The sequence below is a fragment of the Falco naumanni genome, chromosome 11 (genome assembly GCF_017639655.2).
Source record: "Falco naumanni isolate bFalNau1 chromosome 11, bFalNau1.pat, whole genome shotgun sequence".
Lineage (NCBI taxonomy): Eukaryota > Metazoa > Chordata > Aves > Falconiformes > Falconidae > Falco > Falco naumanni.
This window is the reverse complement of record NC_054064.1, coordinates 4,270,710-4,290,253: the sequence shown is the minus strand read 5'-3', so window position 1 is coordinate 4,290,253 and position 19,544 is coordinate 4,270,710. Positions and strand designations below refer to the sequence as shown.

The following is a 19,544-nucleotide window of genomic DNA, read 5'->3' as shown; positions in this document are numbered from 1 at the left end:
CGTCCTTTTGTTATAGTGATGAAGTTTATTCACTGGCAGGAACAGCTAGGAAGGTTGCTTTACATTGTCACTCTTGCAGTTGTGGAGTTCCTCAGTTTCTTTGAGGCGTATTTGTAGGAACTGGTTTGTAATTGTGGTTAAAGTTCCAGTGACTGCCATAAGCATCCTAAAGTGCTAGAGGCCATGACTCTTGAGTGGCTGGAGCTATCTGATTTGGAAAAAAACACCACCACTTGGCACACTTTGAGTGTGTGGTACCGCTGCAGATAGGTTAGAAAGCTGTGAAATAGGTGCATCCAGATGCTGGGCCTTGCCTTGCACGTTAACAATCTGCCTTTTAAGTAAACGTTGAAGTGTGTTACATTTCTGTTGTAGGCTGTTATGGCTTTGTTAGAGGTTATCTAATCAGCATATAATTTGTTTCAAGAAGTGTTTTTTCTATCTTTCTGCTGTAGTGGTGAACTTTTAAACTTGGCAATGTTCATTACAACGTTTTATGAAGGATCACAGTCCTTACCCTATAGTCACAACAGTCCTGCCAAGCATGGATGTGTGGTTATCCCTGTTGTAAAGTGTGAGTTCTGACCTGTCAAGGCACTTCAGAAGTCTGGAGCTCTGTCACTTGGGACTTGAGCTAGTTTCTATCTGTAACTGGTAGAATACTTTTTTTTTTAATGATAGAATCATGCAGACATTTGCTTCACCTGTGACCACTCCCAAACAAGTTTTCATTGCTATTTTTTTAAAATGAAGGTCAGAAGAATATTTCTTTAATTAAAGGTCTTCAGTAAATGTGTTCTGTATTCCCAAACAAGCTTCAAGGTACACTCATGAGAAATAGCGTGTTCACGTGAGCATAAAAGACCATCCCTGCATCAGTAGTATTATAGCTAAAGTTCTAGGTCTGATATTTTTCTGCACAGCACACTAATAGCAGGATAAATCCATTCAGAGAATCATTGTGCATCTTCCAAAATTAAATGGTCTAAATATGAATGTAGAAACAGAAAAATATAGGTAGAAGCGTGAGCTAGAGCAGCTTGGTGGTTATCAATTTTCATTGCTGATTATTTTTTTCTCTGAAGTTGTTTTAATAAAGCAAGTTACTGCTAAGCTTGGATTTTTCTTTCCAGTCCTAAAGTTTTTGCAAGAAATCCTGTGGTATTATTTTATATATGTGGTGGATGAGATTTAGCGGGCATATGATGCTTCAAGATCATTATTTCTGTGTTAGAGTTGATAATTAAAACTTTTTGGCGATAACAAAAGACATTTTGTATTTCTTTTTGTGAAACCTACTTACCTCACATATTTCCCACTACGGCAGAACTCTTTAAAAATAAAAATGTGTCTAACATTGTAACAAAGAAATCTAATTTGGAAAAGATGTACTTTCCTGATTAGAGTCATTGGAGTATCTGAAGCAAAGAAACAGGATTCTGTCATTTGACTGTTTGAAACACAGAAGCTATTTTCTGTTCCAGGTGATTACCGTGACACTCTGATGAAACTCTTTAAAAATGTCTTTCATACTTTTTAAGGTTTTCTTTTCTACCACAAAACTGAAATACGCTATGTAGGCACCCAGGGTGAACTCGGAGTGGAGTAATCTTCCCGCACGGTTGCATTTGGAAACTTGCCTGCTCTGAGTTTGTGCTGCACATCTGCAGCAGGTGGCATTGTGGAGCAAGAAATGCAGAGAGACTGGCCCATCAGCTCTTCTGGTTTAGTCTGGAGTGTGGGAATTTCAGTTAGTTTGAGACTTCTGAGTCGGAAGCCATATTTATGAATCATTGTAGGTTTATGTGTGTTACAGATCATTAAAACAAAAAGTCTGAAGTGTTCAAAGGTGAGAGGGAGGCTCATTTTGCCTAGGTTGCTCAGCCTTTCTAAAACTGAATTTTAGAGTACATTTCTTTTTCTTGATTTTTGAAAAAATACCTTTCAGTGACTTACAGTTAATCCAATGGTATGGTTGCAGAAAAGGAGACATCTGGAGAAATAGTGAAAAAGTTTTAGCTTGAATATTTGGAAGTAATACACCTTTTAGTGATAAAATACAAGTGTTTTCCATGTTACTTTCTATTCCTTGCTGTCCAGAACAAAGAAGAGAGAGTGTCTTATGAAAGTTTGGAAGGTTTACAAGTAAGTTATATTGAAAGTTGAACGACATTAACAGTTCAGATTTTCAGATTGTTAAAAACAATTATAAAAGCACTGTCACACTTCTTGAGATAAAACATGTGTAATGATACCCTTCCTCATCAAAAAAACAAAAACAAAAACCCCAAACAAAAACTACGTTAGTGGCACCACTACAGCTGTTCAGGCTTGGTGACCAGAACATGTTTATGACAAATACAGGCATTAAAAAAAGGAAAAAAAGCCTAAAATATCCCCAAACCAAAAAGAGCTGTTTCATGGAAGAGGTCTTACTAACAGCTTTTTGCATCTTACCCTATCTTTGTAATTTTTGCCAGACTACACGGATTTTTAATTTTATCTTTGCTTCTTCCTCTAACAACATTCATAGCGGAATGCATGCCATAAATGTTTAACAGCACTTCAGCTCTAAAATGAAGACAGTAACAAGTATGATTAGCAACTGTGGACAACATACCTCCTCCTTTTGGCAGCAGGAATGTGTTTAAGCACATATGTGTTAGTTGTCTCATCAAATATAATTGATTCTTGCAGCCACTGATGTATCAGTGCGTTCTTGAGATACTCACTTAAAAAATGAGCATGAAACACCTTTCCACTTTTGACAGCAGTTTATTATATAAGTTGATGTATGTTACATTGACTAGCAATGAACAAAGGTTATTAAATCTCTGAAATTTATACTTCAGGTAAAATTCTAAAACCATGCTGGTTTAAAATAATTTTGGATTGAATAATATTTCGAACTGTTTTCGGTGGTCGTCTACATTTATGTTGTGTATCATTCATGTTGGGTATTATTTGGAACCAGTAAATTAGGGAACCTAATTTAAGGTTGTCTAAATCTTTAAAATAAATTATCTTTAAAAATATTTAAAATAATTTCTTGGGTTTCAAGTGGCTCTTTGAGGCAACAGAAGTATTTCTATAGCTCAGGGTTTTCAAGTTTGTGCCAAATCTTTCACCAGTTAGAAATTCTTCACTGATTCTGCTGGAAGATGTTCGGGCCCTTTGAAAGATCTGTGGTGAGAAGAGAGGTTTAAGTACTTACCACAGATAATTAACTCTTACAGATCTAAGAAGTGCGGAATGCCTTTCAAAGTATTGCTGCTGGAGGGGTATATATACTTGAGGTATATGACTCTATACTTAAGTTACATCATAACTTGTCTCCACTTTCTGCACGCAGGATGTGTTTCTTTCCTAACCTGTTGAAATTACTGTGTGCACCAATGCCAGCAGAAGGCTGGAAGTACTTGTAGGTTTTCATGATCAGTCATCAGCTTATTTTGTGTCTTGCTGCTCTTCTATCTCCCCGTGAACACACTGATTGGAATATTGGATACAGATAGTTTTCTTACCCTTTCAAAGACTTCAGCAGCAGCATTTAAATGCATCTGTAGGGGTTTACATTAGCCAACATTTTCCTTTGGCTAAATATAACTTCCGATTCAAAGGTTTACAGGCATCCCTAGATAATTTTTCATGTCTTCATGTTTCCTGCCCATGTTACTTTTAGATAAGAAATCCTTCTGAACAGAAAAGAACAAGAAAGTTTAGCCTTTGGTGAATTGATAGATGAAAAATCAACCTAGAAACAACTGTTCATTAAGAAATAATTGTTTTGTTCGCATGCCAACTTTAGAATCACTCACAACTTACAGCATATACTTTTAGATACAGTACTCATAAATATTTATAGCAATATAGTATCAGCTGTAAAAATACCTGTTACTTATTGCAGTAAGGAACTCGAATTCTGCTTTTCTAATATTTTACCTAAATGGAATTTCTCTCAAATTCCCAGTGATTTTGTTTGTTTGGAAAGCACCGATTTAGACAAGGTCTCCATAAACATTTGCAAATTAAAAGTATAGTTTTTAAAAATCTCAGTAGTGCAGGAGAGCATTACTGTATTAGAACTGATCATTGAATTTAATATTTTGGGATTAAACAATTTAAAATCACTTCTATAGTTTTACTAATTTAAAACCAGAATTCTACAGATGTAAAGAAACTGTTTCCACTTTATTCATCTGGTCAGTGGAGGAACTGAGGTTTCTTTTACTTGGTGTTTTGTTAGAAAATTGTCTCCCTTCTCTTAGACTGCCATGGCATTTACTGATTTCTAATATTACTGATCATAAAGTCTCTAGATTGAGCTTTACTTTTAATCTTCCTCTACATGAAGTCTCCTTCCACAAATAAAATGGAGATGAACTCCCAGTTCAAAAAGTGTCGGACTTCCCTATTGCTAGTTGTTTGATTTTTATTTTTTTTATTTATTTAGGTGAAACCTTATATGTTCTTGATCCACTGAAGGAGAACAGTTAAATTACTTTAAATGTAAATTTCAGCCTCAGAGTGCTGGATGTTTTGCTGTTTTCCAAGGTAAACAGAATTTACTATGAATGAGAAACTGGTGTTGGAAATGCCACATTGAAACATTACACAACACGAGGGCGTGGTGCCCTCTTCTTAGCGGCCAATCTGGGTGATGGTGCTACCCATCGGCTGTCTTTTGATCTCTGAGCACGAGGAGGATTTTAGAACCTCCATGAAGCCTTTTGACCACGCACAGTCAGACTGGTGCAGCTGGGAGCAGGTTTACAGTTGGATGAGCTGTAAGGCATCTTGTGGGGAGGTGTTGTGTGGAGGAACGTCCCTCCCATGGGGTCCACGCTAATGTGGAAACATCCCCTTGTCACTAAGAAAACAACCACTTTACGTCAGTAATAGCATTTCCAAAGCTCATCTTTTTGTAGTATGGTATCCTTTAGTTTAATTATCATGTCTAATATAGTTGAAAACGTGCAGTATCTGACAAAAGGTTTTCTTCTAGTTCTAGCAGTTCCTTTCCTACGTGGATTCTTTGCTATCTTGTATTACTTCTGAACTATCTGCAGACTTCTCTGCTGCCAAGGTCCAAATTTGTCCTTTACCCTCTGCTTATTTTCATGACAGCTGTAAGAAATTAAGAGAGTTTCAAGACCTCTGTCTCTCTCAAATACTGCTGAAATTGGCCAGCACTTAATAAGGTGCTGGGCAGAGGTGGTGCTGTGGGTGCTGCTTAGGCCCTGTTGCCTTTAAACCAGCCTAAAAAGCAGAAAAGTTTGAATAAATGAGTTAGTGCTGTAAAAGCCATGGTCCTTTCTGACCTTGTAAAGCTAGAGAATAGTCGTCTAGACAAACTGGCACTAGGATCTGACATCTGAAGTACTTCCACAATAGAAAAAAGAATGAACTTGACTTTGGTTTGGGAAAAATCCCCTTAATTTCCCAATATTGATGGTGAACAGAACTCTGGCGTGTGTTGATCATTGTAATACCAGTTTGAGCCCCTTGCTGCAGTGCAGTGGAATGAGGCATTGTTAATAAACTGCATAGGAGTTTTGGTTTTCCATTTCTCATCTTTTTCCTTCCCTGATATTCTGACAGTGAGGTCAAATGGGGCTTTTTAGTGGATTAAGTTGACTTACATAAAATCAAGTGTTATATTCCTTTTTGATGAAGCACGTGAACTTATGAATTGGTTAATGCTTTATGACAGTCTTACCCATCTTACGCCACAAGGAATTACATAGAACTGTTAAAAGAGGAATGGCTCAGTGTGATAAATACAGAGGTTTGGCCAGATTTGGGAGTGATTACCACGTAGTCTCGTATGATTTTTATCCATATGCTTTTCTTGTCATTGCCCAGGATTTTAGTGTCTGCGAGCAGCTGGCAGGCTGACCTGCTTTCGCTGCCAGATTGTCTTGTGGGTTGTTTGGGTGTTTTTCCTTCTATTTGATAAGTTAATTTTCTGATCCTTTCCAAGCAGCTTTGCTTGTTGCCCGCATCTTCTCTATGTGCAAATGAGGAACCACATCATGAGCTATTTCCTATGCGTTTCCAGTTTTGATTATTGTATCTTACATTCTGTGCATGCATTTTGCATCAGATGAGTGACAGGACAGTAGGTAAAGAAATGTTCTGAGGGGTTTGGGAAGCCCAATTGCTTATGAAATAAGAATCATTAAGTCTGACTCTTCTCCTTTCTCCCTTCTGCCCCAAGAACAGCTCACCTCTGTTTTGTGGCTGGTACCCATAGTCACTTTTTGTGTCTTTCGATGACGTGCTCTTCTCTACCTCATGTACTAAATATTTTCAGAAAACTGCATAGAACCATACTATAGCTTTTAGCTTGATCAATAAACTGCATTTTAGTGGCAATCCAGCTTTCCTGTCACCCAGCATGCTTGCCAACACCTCCTTAGAGCATGTTTGGATTAACTAAAAGTTGAAGTACCTAACGTGGGGTTGTTTGTTGTTTGGTTTTGCATGGCTGTGCTGACAGGAAAGGCAAAGTGATTCAGCGGATTTCCACCCTCTGCTTTTGAAATACATTTGATGTCATGTTGAGAGAGGAGAAAAAGCAGTGGTTAATACTGCAGTGCTCATGATCCTGAGATTCAGATTGCTTGTTAGAGGAGTTTTATGTAAGAGTCCGTTTGCTTCATGTATTATTTATTTAGAGGGTGTTCTGTAGCTGGGGCAGACTCTTTTTCACTGAGAGACTTTGATGAAAAGGAGATCAGCTTGATTTAATGGAGTAATAGATGCAGAGTGAATGTGCATACAAACATGTCCAGATTTCCCAATGTACATCATCTCTTAAAATGTCTGTTTTCTGTCACACAGAATGGTGGCTACAGGAGATGAAAGGAACGTAAAGTGGTGACAGTAGCAGTGGTGTGAAATAACTTCTCTGCAGACAGGAATGTGTTACAGTTTTCTGCAGTAAAATATATTCCAAGGCTGGAGCTTGTATTCCAGTTCGTATTTAGTTGAAAACAGCAGTAAGCTTGTTTTATGAATGCTGACCTGTTAAGAATTTGTGGGGGAAGTTACGGTGCAAGCTCTTCTCTCACCAACTTCTCAGTACTCCGTGTGTAGCAATGGTTCTTGCTTGAAAACAACAAATGTCTTTTATTTGAAGATATTGTAAAGCTTTGAGCCAAATGTCAGACTTTTCCTTTTGTGTTATGAATGCAGAAGCAATTGTTGTCATAATCCAAGCAAGCACCATAAAATAAGCTACAGGATTTAACGTTAAGTTACTTATATGCTTATTTACACATTTTACTTGTAGTGAGCTAAACCAATAGTGGTAGCTGTTCGCTAGTATGCTTTGGTCACCAGTAAAAAAATAAATATATTTTCCAATTTGATCCTGACAACTGAACACAGAGAGTGGTGAGGGTTATCTTATGGATTGCCTGAAGTGTGCAGTCTGGGAAGCATCAATGGAATAATTTGTAAGTCTGCAGCATCCTAACTGGTGTCAAGATTCAGATTCTCTAGTAATAGTTGAAAAGTGTGCCCTTCCATAAGAAGAGACCTAATACTGTGTATGTGATGCTGGTGCTTTCTTGCTTATGTTTGTGGAGGGAAAGGAAATGTGGGTGGCGTGTTGGCTGCTTTCATACTCACAGTACAATTAAAGATCCATGCAAAACCAGGAGTTTAAAAATGACTGTGAAATTACAATCTAATGTGCTTTGAAAATAGGACTTTCCAACTGGTTTTCTTTAGATGTAGCCTTGCTAACAAGGGTGGAGTGAAACGTGAAGTTTCTAGCCACTTCTCTGCCCTGGGAAGTTGGGACTCTGGTGGACGGCAGTAGCCATGTGGAGATGCGGTATAGTCAAAGGGAAAGGCAGCACCGTTTAGTCCTGCCTTCTGCTCTGCTCTCGGGCTTTTCCTTCACCTTCTTGTAGCTCATACATATATTTATATTCCACAAAATCCAGGAGGCCATAATTACTGCAGGTCTTTCTCTCAGCAGCTGCCCTTTCCCCCCACCCTCTGTCCTTCTTCCAGAAAGCTTACCTGGCTGGCTTTTCCGCCGGCAGCTCAACTGTGGCAGCTGTCTCACTTAGCCAGCACCCTTGTGTATGTGTCCTAGGCACAGCAGGAAAAACAGTGATGAACATACTTTGCCCCAACGTACTGTGTAGCAACACATAATGGCCTTCAGGTGAAGTTATCAGTGACATCTTTCCTTTTATGTTTTGTATGGTTCTGCATTCAGTTTTAGGAAAACAGACATGGAAACTTTCCTCCTTTTTCCATGAAATAAAAGACAGAGTGGTACAAAATTCATCAGCAATAGAAATCACACTTTCCCAGGCTTGAGTATACTCTATTTATGTTGCAGATGACTGATGCGATAGCTAAAGCCGATGTATTGTCCCATGCAGACAGGGTTGCTGGCTAATGGCTACATGGAGCTGGTCGGTGGGAATCTTAGCTGTGATGCAATTCAGGCTGCCAAGATTCCCAGCGTTTCCGAGGATGCTTGCCAAATTGTCTCTGCTGGGGTTTTACGCTGTCAAAGCTGATAGCTTTCTCACTGAGGTAGCAGTTGAAGGCTTTGAGGTATTTTTAGGAGAACTAGCCAACTGGTTCTCTTGCTGACTTTTAGTTGGCAGGTTAACAGTTTTAGTTTAAGAAGAAAATTCTGCATGCGTCTTCTTACGAAGGGGGAAAGAGTGTGTGACTAATTTTTGTAACAGTAATAATTCCTGTGTAGAATCATGATGAAAATAAGCAGTGGACTTACTAGTTACAATAAATCCTGTGGTGTGTCAAGGTCTCCTAGCCTGTTGAAAGTACAGGGTCTTTTTTAACTGAGATTTTTAACTTACTGTTAGTTTTCTGTTTTTTTTCAATTCCTAATTAATTCATTTATAAAGGCTTACAGCCTGCAAGGAGAGGGAGGGGAGAATTTGGGCACTTTCCCATGGGAAAGTAAATAGAGCTTCCCAAAAAAGATGGGTGTTTTCAATTTTTTTTTTCCCTAAACCCAGTCATTTTCTTAATAGTTATTTCCATACTTAAAACTATAACATAAGGCAGAATTTTATCAGCACTTTTTAATGTGTGTAAAGTGTTATATGGTTTTTAATGTAGATTTTAATGTACATTTTCCAGTGTTTATAGGGTTCCATTTTTCCCTAGTGAATGCAAATTAAGTTACACTGAGACATAACTGAATTATATCTGCTTAAACAGATTAGGATAATTAATGTTTTGAGAGAATCACTTCCTTATTGCATCATTTCTGGAGCTTTGTGGGAAAGGGTGTACATCCTTCAGAACTTTATGACACCTTACAGAGACCAAAGCTCATGCTTTCTTCCGCGGGACGTATCTCCACTTGTAACGTGGAGAACAAGGACTAGATTTTGGGGAAGACTGAAATGTCACTGGCTGCTGCATGCATTTGTGTCTGAATAAAATACCACTATTTCACATGATACTAGGTTCTTCATAAAGACACCTCTCTTCAGCTGTCAAATCCCATTTTCACTTCACAGTATTGGGTGGGAATTCATTATTATTACAAGTAGCAAAAATGATATGTAAATTGTAGCATTTGAGCTGTACATTAGCATATTGGAGGGAATAAAAAAAGTTAAAACTTTAGGTAGTGTGGGAAAATTTTGTATTGCATGTCACTTTTCTGTTGCTCTGCATTAATACATCAGGCTTTGCTTATGTGAAACAAAAGACTTTTAATTATTACTGGTTTTCTTCCTGTCTGTGTAGTGAAGTTGCTCATAAAAACATCAGTTGAATTTTTAATGAGGAAAAACCTTCATAGAAAGTCCTTACAGAAATAATAAGCTCATTTAATTCTTTCAGAGGAGTGGAAGGGAAAATTCTTCAAAGATCATAATTTCCTTTTTGTTTAAAGAATGTAATTTTTTTTTTTTTTCCCCCATGGAGCATTTCTGACTTTTTTTTAATTTAACTTTTCCATAGAATCCTTTTATACTTGATTAAAAAAAATCCAAAACTTTTCTTTTTCAGAATTTTGACCCCAACTAGTAGTTTCCAAGATATTTGGACCCTCTATAATTTCCTCATAAGCAACGAGGTATGACGTTTTCTTTAATGTTTTGGCAGAAACACTTCAGAAACAGTTTTTTATTTGAAGTAGTTACGAGGTTAGCCATCTCGTCATTGTGTTTCCACTAAGCTAGAATTTTGAAGATTTATTCTTACTTATTAGGCTTTGGACGGCATCTACCAAAAGTTACTAGAATCTCTACTGGTATTTGAGTTGCTTGCATGACTTTCTGACCGCTCGTTTGTTGTGAATGACTCGCTGTCAGGAGTATAAAGGCTTGAAGCTGAAGTGACCAAAACATTCCTAATCTAGTTATTTTAAGAAGAGGGAGAGTACGTTGCATTACGTAGTTCTATGGGGAATTTTGACTGCAGTTTGAGAAAAAAAGATAAATTGAAATTACCAGTTATTCATGGAGTTTTAACTAATTTGTGCTGAAAGGTTTTAAGAAGAGAAATTGCATTGTATGTTTGTAGTAGAAGAGCAGTATTTTTCCATTTAGCACGTTATGTGTTTCAGATTTGCAGTCCCCTCCTGTACAGGAAAATATATTTGGGTTTGGGGCTTGTACATGTATTTATGGAATTAACACAAGTCAGAACTTCATTTGCTATAGAACTTTAGGGTAAATGAAGAGGGGAGAAAGAACTATACAAGGTATTTTAGAGTTGTGCAGAAATTGTTAGAAAATGGAGTGATGCCTATCACTCCCATTATATAAAATCATGATTATTAATTTGTAATATTTAATTTTATAATACATAGCATGACTTGTGTATATATCAACTTGAGAGCCTCTTAGGTAATACATTAGCCATATCTGTTATACTAGCTCTGTAATTTTAATTGGGGTGTGATACTTGATAAATTACTGTGTTAATTCTTTGCTCTTTGTTTTAGATGAACAACAGTATAAAATTCACTGCTGAGGAGCTTTATGAGTGTGTTTCGCAGAAGATATACCGGTAAGCCAATTACTGACCACATCAGATGGGTTTTGAGACAGCATTTTAGCATGTACTGTATTAACCAAAGGTGCCATAGGAGAAATAGTTTGGATAAATAAAAAATTGTCATTTGTAGGAGGGGCATAGGGAAGATGAATGGGAATGTTTCCTTCCCCCCCTCCCCTCAGCTTTTTTAATGACCTACCATTCCAGCAGAGTAGGAGAGGACAGAAATTAAATTAGAGATGAGCCATTAGCATCTCCACAGTGATTTTCAGCTGTTTGAGGCAAGATGTTGGTTCCTCTGTCCTCTACTGGTTTTGAATTCACGGCTTAGTGGCAGACAGAGCTGGTATAGGTCAGCATTCATTGTAAGGTAGGTTAGAGCATGCAGCTGTATTTAAACGAATTTGATTATAACTGAAATTCTATTCTGGTGAGGTATTTCTTGTAACAGGACTTGTTATTATGAGAACTTCGCTTAAATCAGCAGAGGAAAAAACCCTGCAATTCTCAAGGTGATTCAAGTGACTGAACTGTAGCATGAAAGCTGGGCACATCTGCAGTTACTGTGCTACATCGTGGCCTTCATTATTAAAGTAATAAATTAAGCCATTGTATGTTACTAAGCCTTTTTAAAGTACAGTTAGAAAAAAAGAGAAAAAAAATGTTAAGATTCCAAGTACCTGTTCGCATTTTCAGAGGTTTTTTACAGTTTGGTCACAGGAAAAAAAAGTTCTCTTGTACAGCTGAGGTAAAGGCCTTGAAAACATTGATCTAAAAATGAGTGTCATGCAAGCCTTATGGTTCTTCACGGTAAAGTTTCTGGTTCATAAAAGGTTTATTTCTGAATTTGTGTAATTGAGGGCTTGTAAACCCAGGTTCTGTGAGGTTTTTAAAATGCCATAATGTTTTTAATAGATCTTAGGTGCGTAATAAGACATGTAATTATTTTTTTTTTTTTATGTTGCTGTTATATGGGTACGGATTAACTGTAAAACTTGCCAGGATACGAAGCGTGGTTCCATCAGCTGTGGAAAAGGCTTGCAGGTTATTTTAATCTGAGTACGTAGTTTATTCTAAAAAGCTTTCCTTTGCCTGGATTGATACTGGTTTCCTAAATCTCTGAGTTTGAAAGTGCACATTGCTAGGTCGGGAGAAAAGTTATGCAGGGAGGGAGAGATTCAGTCTATGTAACAGCAGAGAAAAGTAGTTTTGAAACTTAACTGTCTTGAGTTGATGGCCAGCATTTCTGTGGTTCTCACATTTTCAGACATTTCTGGACATCTCCATCATTGTATGAAATCTACAGCGTACGTACAGCCTTTGGTACTGTGCTAAGGGTAGCAGGGGAACTGCTGCTTCTTGGTGTTTGAAAGATGTCCCTAGGTCCATATTTTATCAGAAAGCCTGAGAACTTGGACCATTTTTGTGAATTCTGTATGCCACGGTAGATTTCATGGACAAAACCAATGTTCTTGCCAGAACTTTGATTTTGCTGGGTGAGCAATGCAGGGGGAGGGTGACATCTTTGTTGCATCTAAGTTATGTCCTTTGAAAACATACAAAGCAAACGAAGCAAAGATTAAGATCTGTTGCTATAAATTCAATCCACAGGTTTTCAAAGTACTACTTAGGTCTAATTGTTGTTCTTAGTTATTACAACAATGAAACTATTTGGTATTTCAGAAGTGAAATAAAATATGACTCCACCCAGTAAAGTAGAGATGCTAAATGAGGTTTTAAAAGCACTCAATTAAAAAGAGATGTACCAAGAGCGAAGGCATAGAGAAGGAGACTGCTTTAAGGCAGGCTGAATTACTTGTGCTTTGGCAGAAACACGCTGAACAAAATGTTTCCCTTTGCTTCAATTACCAGCGAATGTTTTTGCTTCAACCTGCCTTCTGAATTCTTTGGGAGATAAATTCCTGTCTAGAACATTTGTACTCTGACTGTTCCTTTTTCAGGATGCACCAAAGATACTCTTGTCTTCAATTTTTGATCCAAAGGGTTTCTTCTTATTTGGGGAAAGAAAAGGACTACTTGGAGTCAAGGCTACAGGCACGATTCTCACTGCTTTTGTATCCCTAAGTGGTACTATAGGCTTTGGTATTACAGTAGTATTTAGAAGATGCCAACCAAGGATGAGGCTCAAGATCTTTAGGAACATAAACGGAACAAAAAGATCGACCCTGCCCCAGAGATCTGCTGTGACAATTTCTTGCATCTTCAACAAATTCACAGAATAAGTTTTTTCCATTAGAAACGCTTACATGACTTTTGTAAATTTATTTTTTTTCCCTGAACTTGCCTGCATAGTCACCTGGTAGATTCCAGTCTTCCTCTCTTAGATTGGAGAAGTGTTGACCTAAGACCTCTGCTTTTTCGGTGGGGTTCCCCCCCTCGTTGCTTCCACATATCCCCTGTCTTTGTATTGGTAGAGCCTGAGATGTGGCGAGAGCGAAGCCCTGAAACAAAGCACAAAACGTCCATCGTACCGAGCCAGATCTGTCACAGTAACGTCCCTGTTAGGGTGCGAGGGAGGAAACGGGATTACAGAAAGGGCAGGCCTGGCTGCTCGTTTCTTCCTTCGTATGGATTCTTCAGGCTTCATGAAGCAGTTTTATGAAAATCCTAGCCTGGTGGGGGCTTTTCTTAATTGATAGGAAGTTTTCTGCCTTCTGAACAGTGGGAACACACCCCAGCCCTGAGCCGCTTCAGCGGAATTAGGTGGATTGAGGGAGGGTTAGCTCGAGGGAGGGTTAGCTCGAGGCCTTGTTTCTTCCTCCCTCCCTCCCCATTTGAGCGCGCGCTGTGGGCAGCAGGGCTGCTGGCTTGCAGGAAGCGTTTCAGAGAGGTCACTGTAGTTTTTATGGCAAGCAGCTAATGTGAGGTTACCTGTTGAGTACTTCTCAAGGCTTTTCAGTTTTCCCTGTTGAGTGGTGAAGAGTTGTTATCATTTAATAAATGACAATTTGATGTAAAGGGTAAGTAGTAGAAAGAATTTTTCAGGCTTTGGTTTGCAATCCTATGATCTTGTCTGAACTAAGAAAATACGTTGTTTGGAGGCCTGGGCATCTAAGTAGATCACTTGAAAGTTATGTGTGACTTTCACACCCTTTTTTTGCTGTTCCACCTGGTCCATCTACTTTACAGTAAACTAGTGAAGGAGGTGGGGGTCACTGTGTTAGCAGGGGTTGGGAAGATGCCAGTGCCTTGGGGTCAGAACGGGCACTGACCCAGCGGTACCGGCGTGCTCCGTCCCTGCGGGCAGGCATTCCCGGGCCAGCCAGGGAGGGCAGACCTGCCAGCCGTGGGGCCGTGTCATGTGTGGGGTGGTCAGAGCAACAGCTTGGTTTATCGTCCTGACACAGGCTGTAGAGATGAAGCCTGGCGGCCACCCTCGCTGAGTACCGACTGCGTGGTTTGCAAACCTTACCCCTTTTCCTGCTCATCGCCCGTCCTTCTCAGTGCCTGTGTCCATCCCTTTCTGCTGGCCTGGCGCAGCGTGCTGTCCCACACTGGTCCCACATTTCAGTGGAAGTTACCTGCAATCCAGTATGCACCGGTGTGGTTTTGAGGGCGCAGAAACAGTCTCTTTTGACCTGTAACATTATTTCTAGTTACTGTAGTAACTACATTTGAATTAACCTGTTGCACTGTTGTGGGGTATAAAACCCTGTGTGCTGTATCATGCTATTTACCATTTTAACCGTCACTCAGTGGCCACTAGCATGATACAGGGAAAATTTTAATTGAGTTAAAGATAATGAAATATTCATGTCTCAAACAAGATACTTTTCTGCACTAGTTTTTAAGCGCTCTTCTTGGAAACTGTCAAGGCACTCACTGATGCAGAGGTTTGATAGTTTGTATTGCTGAGGTGTCCCCGTGTTCACTCTTGTCCCGTACGCAGACCGACAGCCCGAGTGAGCACACTGTGCGCTTACTACTGGCTGCCCGGTAGCGCCGAACTCTGCAGTGTCGAAACTGAGTCGAGGCACAGTTGTCGCTGATGAATGGCGCTCATTCATCAGGAGAATGGATGCTTGTTCGTCAGGGTAGCTGTGCCAGTGCTATAGGTTATTGCTGGAGAAACGTTACACATTTAGACTGCTTTTGGTGATAGAATTCATCTCCTGCTCTCTTGGGCTGATCTGCCAAGCTTTTGGTAGCTGTGAGAGCAAAAAGCACTGGGAAGGTATGGTGTGTGTCCTTTTAAAGGCATCCCTTGGTTTGAATTCTATTTTAAAAAATACATATTGTATTGGGTTTGTGTGGCAGTGGTAGCAGGGGGTACGGGGGTGGCTTCTGAGAGAAGATTCCAGAAGCTTCCCCCGTGCCCAGTGGAGCCCATGCCGGCCGGCTCCCAGACAGACCCGCAGCTGGCCCAGGCCGAGCCCCTCGGTGCCGGTGGACAATGGCTGATTGAGGCAGAGAGTGCCAACAGCTGAGAGCAGCAGTGCTGGCACCCGGGGCGGGGCGGGGGGGCCGGGGGGCTCCAGGCCCGGAGCAGAGATGCCCCCAGCCCTTGGGGTGGGGAGCCGGGGACTAGGGCCGTGCCCGTGGGGAGAGGAGCCCGTGCCGGGGGCTGGGGGCAGTTCTGACCCCACGGGGGCCCAGGCTGGAGCCGGCTGTGCCCGGGGGGCTGCACCCCGCGGGGGGGACCCAGGCTGGGGCAGCGTGTGATGAGCCTCCCGAGGGGCAGCAGTGGCAGGGACAGCGGGAGGGGGTGTGTGTGTGTGTGTAACAAATCAAGCTGATTTCCCCAAGTCTGTTTTGTCCCCGACAGCAACTGCTGAGCGATCTCCCTGCCCCCCTGCACCCCACCAGCCTTTCCTTACATTCCCCCCCCCCCCCCGGCCCAGCTGAGGAGGGGGGGGGGGGGTGGAGCAGGTTTGGTGGGGACCTGGGTCAGGCCACCACCTATACATATTAAAAGAAACTGATCAAGGGGGGGAACCCAACCCAACCTAACAAATCCAGCTGCTGAGTATAGATCGGTATCAATACAGGTGTAAAGAAAATAATGTGTGTAAATTTGTGCTCAGCATAGTTAAAAAAACTAAAAATTACTTCAGAGGCTGGTCTGGTAGCCCTCAGGCTGCACTCATGTCACTTAACCCTGCATTTTTTTTCCTGTTTTTGAGGAGTATCTTTCCAAAGGCCTTTTGAGAAAGTATCTTTTGGAAAAGCAAAGTTACAGGATGTTTTCTGTGTAATCAGCTGTAGATTCCTCTTCTGAAACAAAAGTCTAAATAATACATCATTGTAGTCAAGAGATGTATTTTTGTGTGTAAATACATTATATGTAACTATATGAAAGACAGCTTGAAATGAACCTTCCCTATTCTGTTAAGAAAGCTGATGTAAGTGACTTTTCAATGCCGATTTTTTTTTAAAAACTACCTTTACAGAATACAACAGAAAGCAAAGAGGAGCTCTGCCTGTTTGCCGGGTTGCAGGTTGGCCGTTTGAAAGTGTTCATATGAAATCCTTGGGGTTTGCAGCTTTGGAGCGGAAGTCACTGCTACTTCTTGAATTTTATGGAAATTGCCTTTCTGATTACATCGTAACTGCATAGTTTATCTTCTGTGATATCACTTTTTAGTTCAGAATTGTGTTACGTTGTATTTTGAGTCAGGACCACGGGGTTCAAGTTTTGTAGCCACTTTCCTAACAGAAAAGCACCGAATAATGCCTAGTAGCTGCTGGTTCTCAGAGGTTACGTTTGGTTGCAAATACCAGAGAAGAGCCTGCAGGAAGGACCCACGGGTAATGTGTGGGGCAGTTGCTGTTCCATCGGGTCGGGGCAGTCCCTTGTGCGCAGAGGGGCCGCTGTGAGGGTGCGAGCAGACGGGAGGGATGTGTAATGCTGGGCAGAGTGCGTGCGCCTTTGCCCCCAGGGGGGTGAAGGTGAATATTTGCCTCTTGCACATCATGCTCATATAAGCAAGAACATAAAAAATTGTGCTAATTATTTAAAATAACAATTTTTACATATGCATGAGGTCATTTTTTAAACTCTTAAAATTCAGCTGCCTTATCCGTGGTTGATTTTTTTTTTTCCCCTCTCTTCCCAAGTGCAACAGCAAATGTGCTTGCCAAATACTCAAGTACAGGATTGAGGGTTTTGGTATTTTTCTTGCCGTTTACCATTTAACCAATTTTATCATCTAATTCCAAGTTCAAACAGAAAAACAAGAGCAGGTATTTTGGCAATTTTACAGCTGGGAAAAAGGGAAACTGCGCAGGGAAGACGGGTCACACTGTGAGCAAATAAAACTGCAGCAGACTTGCAGTGGTTCAGTGTCTGCATGGGGTTTTTATTTAACGAGACACGGGGAAACAACATCCTGGATCTGGTCACGTTGCCAACATTTATGAAAGCACTCTGAGGGATGGAGGCTTTGTTTCGCTTGCTTTCAGAACACTGAAATTGGAAAGGCTTTTCATGTGTTGAGCTAGAGTGGCTGCAATTTAAACATTCAACACCGTTTGCCAGCCTGCCATATGTTCCAGAACAGGAATCACAGTGGTTACTGTAAATGCATGCTTAGGGGCCTTCTTATTTCCAAAAAAATGTTTCTTCCAGTGTTTTTTTTTTTCTCAGTGCAGGTGTCCCATATCGAATGTGTGACTGTACGGCCCTTTATGACTAGCTAATTTAAACAATATTTAACTTGTCTGAGCATATACTTGTAAAATGTTTTCTCTGGTGACACTGCACCAGATTATTAGAAGAATTACAGATGTTGGGCAAGCCGGGAGGAACAGGGCTAGCTGCAACTGGTAAAGGTTGAAGTGAGATTATCCCAGAAGCCTAAAATCAGTCTCTGACTGTGTTGTAACTGTGGATAGAACTTGTTTCTATCTGCAGCACATAAACCTGTAGGAAACGTATAGTTGACTTGCAGCTTAAACACATTCAGTAAAAAACAGTAACGTTTTTATATCTGAAGGCTTGGTTCTGGGTTGAGAAGACTTGAGTCATGCCTGCTGTGGGGCTTTTAGATTGTTTCTTTTTAAAGATTTAATTGCAGGATGCAGCTGGGAACACATAATGATTAGCCAGCTCTGGCATAAACTTGATCTTTTGCTGTAATAAAGATAAAAATGTGCCTGAATTTCCAGAGGTACTGAGTACTCTCTGTTTTTGAGAGTTAAAGTGTGGTGTTAGAATCCCTTTGAATTTTGTTTTAAAAGAATATTCAGAAAGATTCCCGTCTATAAAATGGGTCCATTGTGTCTTGATAACCTCTGTATCTTCTGTTCCCCAGGGAAAGGTTGGAAGTTGGATGTTGCCAGCTGGCCCAGCTGGAGCACACAATTAAGCAGTGTCATGCATCAGTTCACATGGAGGCCAAGAACAGGGGCTGGCTGTGACTTCTGGGTCAAGGTTTGGAGCCGCGGTGTTCATCCCCTGCATTCTCCTTGTCTAAGCGGAGCCGAACTCCTCTGGGGTCTGTCATGTGAGAAGCCAAAAAAACCTTCCAAAATATTTTTCTCAATGGTGCTGTTTTCATATTTGAGTTAAAGGAAAAAAACCCCAACTGGTTACATATGTGCATTAATGTCAGGATGTCTGCGAAGAATTGCAAGGGACTAGAACTTGTTGTCTCAAGTGAGGGACTCTGGATGGATCCAGCTGGTTTGGTGCACAGCAGATGTGCTGGGCTGGTGGTGTCAATTCCAGCTGTTGATGTGAGGAGCTAGATCTGGCGATGGTGGTGAGGGAAGATCCATGTAAAGCATTTGTTTCGCTGATACTTTAGAAGTGACAAGCGAGGTGGGGAAAAAAACAACGTATATAGTGACACCCAGGGGTCTGAAAGGACAGAAGGGCAGGCAGATGCCCGATATGCTTGCTGCCCCTATGGGCGTGGACTGCAGTGCAGGTGCAATGTATGTATCCTGTGTAGTGAACTGTAAGGCTTAAGAGAGGAAATAGAACTGGGGGAGAAATGGATTGATGCTCTTTTTTAGTAACAAAACAAAAAACCACCACATTGTGCAGGTGTCTTTGTCCTGAGCCTCTTTTCAGACAAAAAGGATCTTTCTCCTTTGTTACAACACCTACTGAATCCCCATGCTGTGGCAGCCGGCGAGCAGCACTCTTGAAGAACTCCTCACCCTTCTCTTCTGCTACCTGCCCTTGTAAAGGCACAAGCGGTTGTCCTCTTTGGGTTACACACTGTGACTTTTCTCGCCTTTGCTCTCCAGGCAGCATCTCCGTGTGAGCATCCTCTTTGTTGCTTTCCCAAACTGCTTTTAAGTCCATGACACTTCCTAAAAGCCATTTTCAGTGCTGCTGTGGCCTTTAAAGCTACCTCTTCTATGTATGTATTTGTACAGAGCTGAGATGACTGGCAAAGGTCTAGAAGTGTTTTATTTTCGTATTAACTTTTGGATGTATTTGTAAAAATCTTTCTTGTAAAAATGCAATTTATTATTATGGTAAACAGCAGTTAATTCTACATGGCAGTTTCTTTGAAGAGCTGTGTTTCCGCGTGGCCCGGTTGCAGGGGGTGCGA

The 19,544-nt window shown here is 40.7% G+C and overlaps 1 protein-coding gene across 4 annotated transcripts in view; it reads left to right on the top strand.

Annotated features, from left to right (window-relative positions):
• SWT1 (SWT1 RNA endoribonuclease homolog) overlaps positions 1 to 19,487 on the top strand; it is a 42,015-nt gene extending 22,528 nt beyond the window's left edge. For 2 of the 4 annotated variants that reach the window (XM_040610052.1, XM_040610049.1), the window contains 3 exons: positions 10,024 to 10,090; positions 10,964 to 11,028; positions 18,291 to 19,487. In XM_040610052.1, coding sequence (XP_040465986.1) covers positions 10,024 to 10,090; positions 10,964 to 11,028; positions 18,291 to 18,396 — 238 coding nt within the window. In that variant the 3' untranslated portion in view covers positions 18,397 to 19,487. Of the gene's footprint in view, positions 1 to 10,023; positions 10,091 to 10,963; positions 11,029 to 11,467; positions 13,275 to 16,427; positions 17,206 to 18,290 lie in introns of those variants that run through there. The other 2 variants (XM_040610051.1, XM_040610053.1) reach the window with 2 other exon arrangements.
• The last annotated feature ends 57 nt before the right edge of the window (positions 19,488 to 19,544 follow it).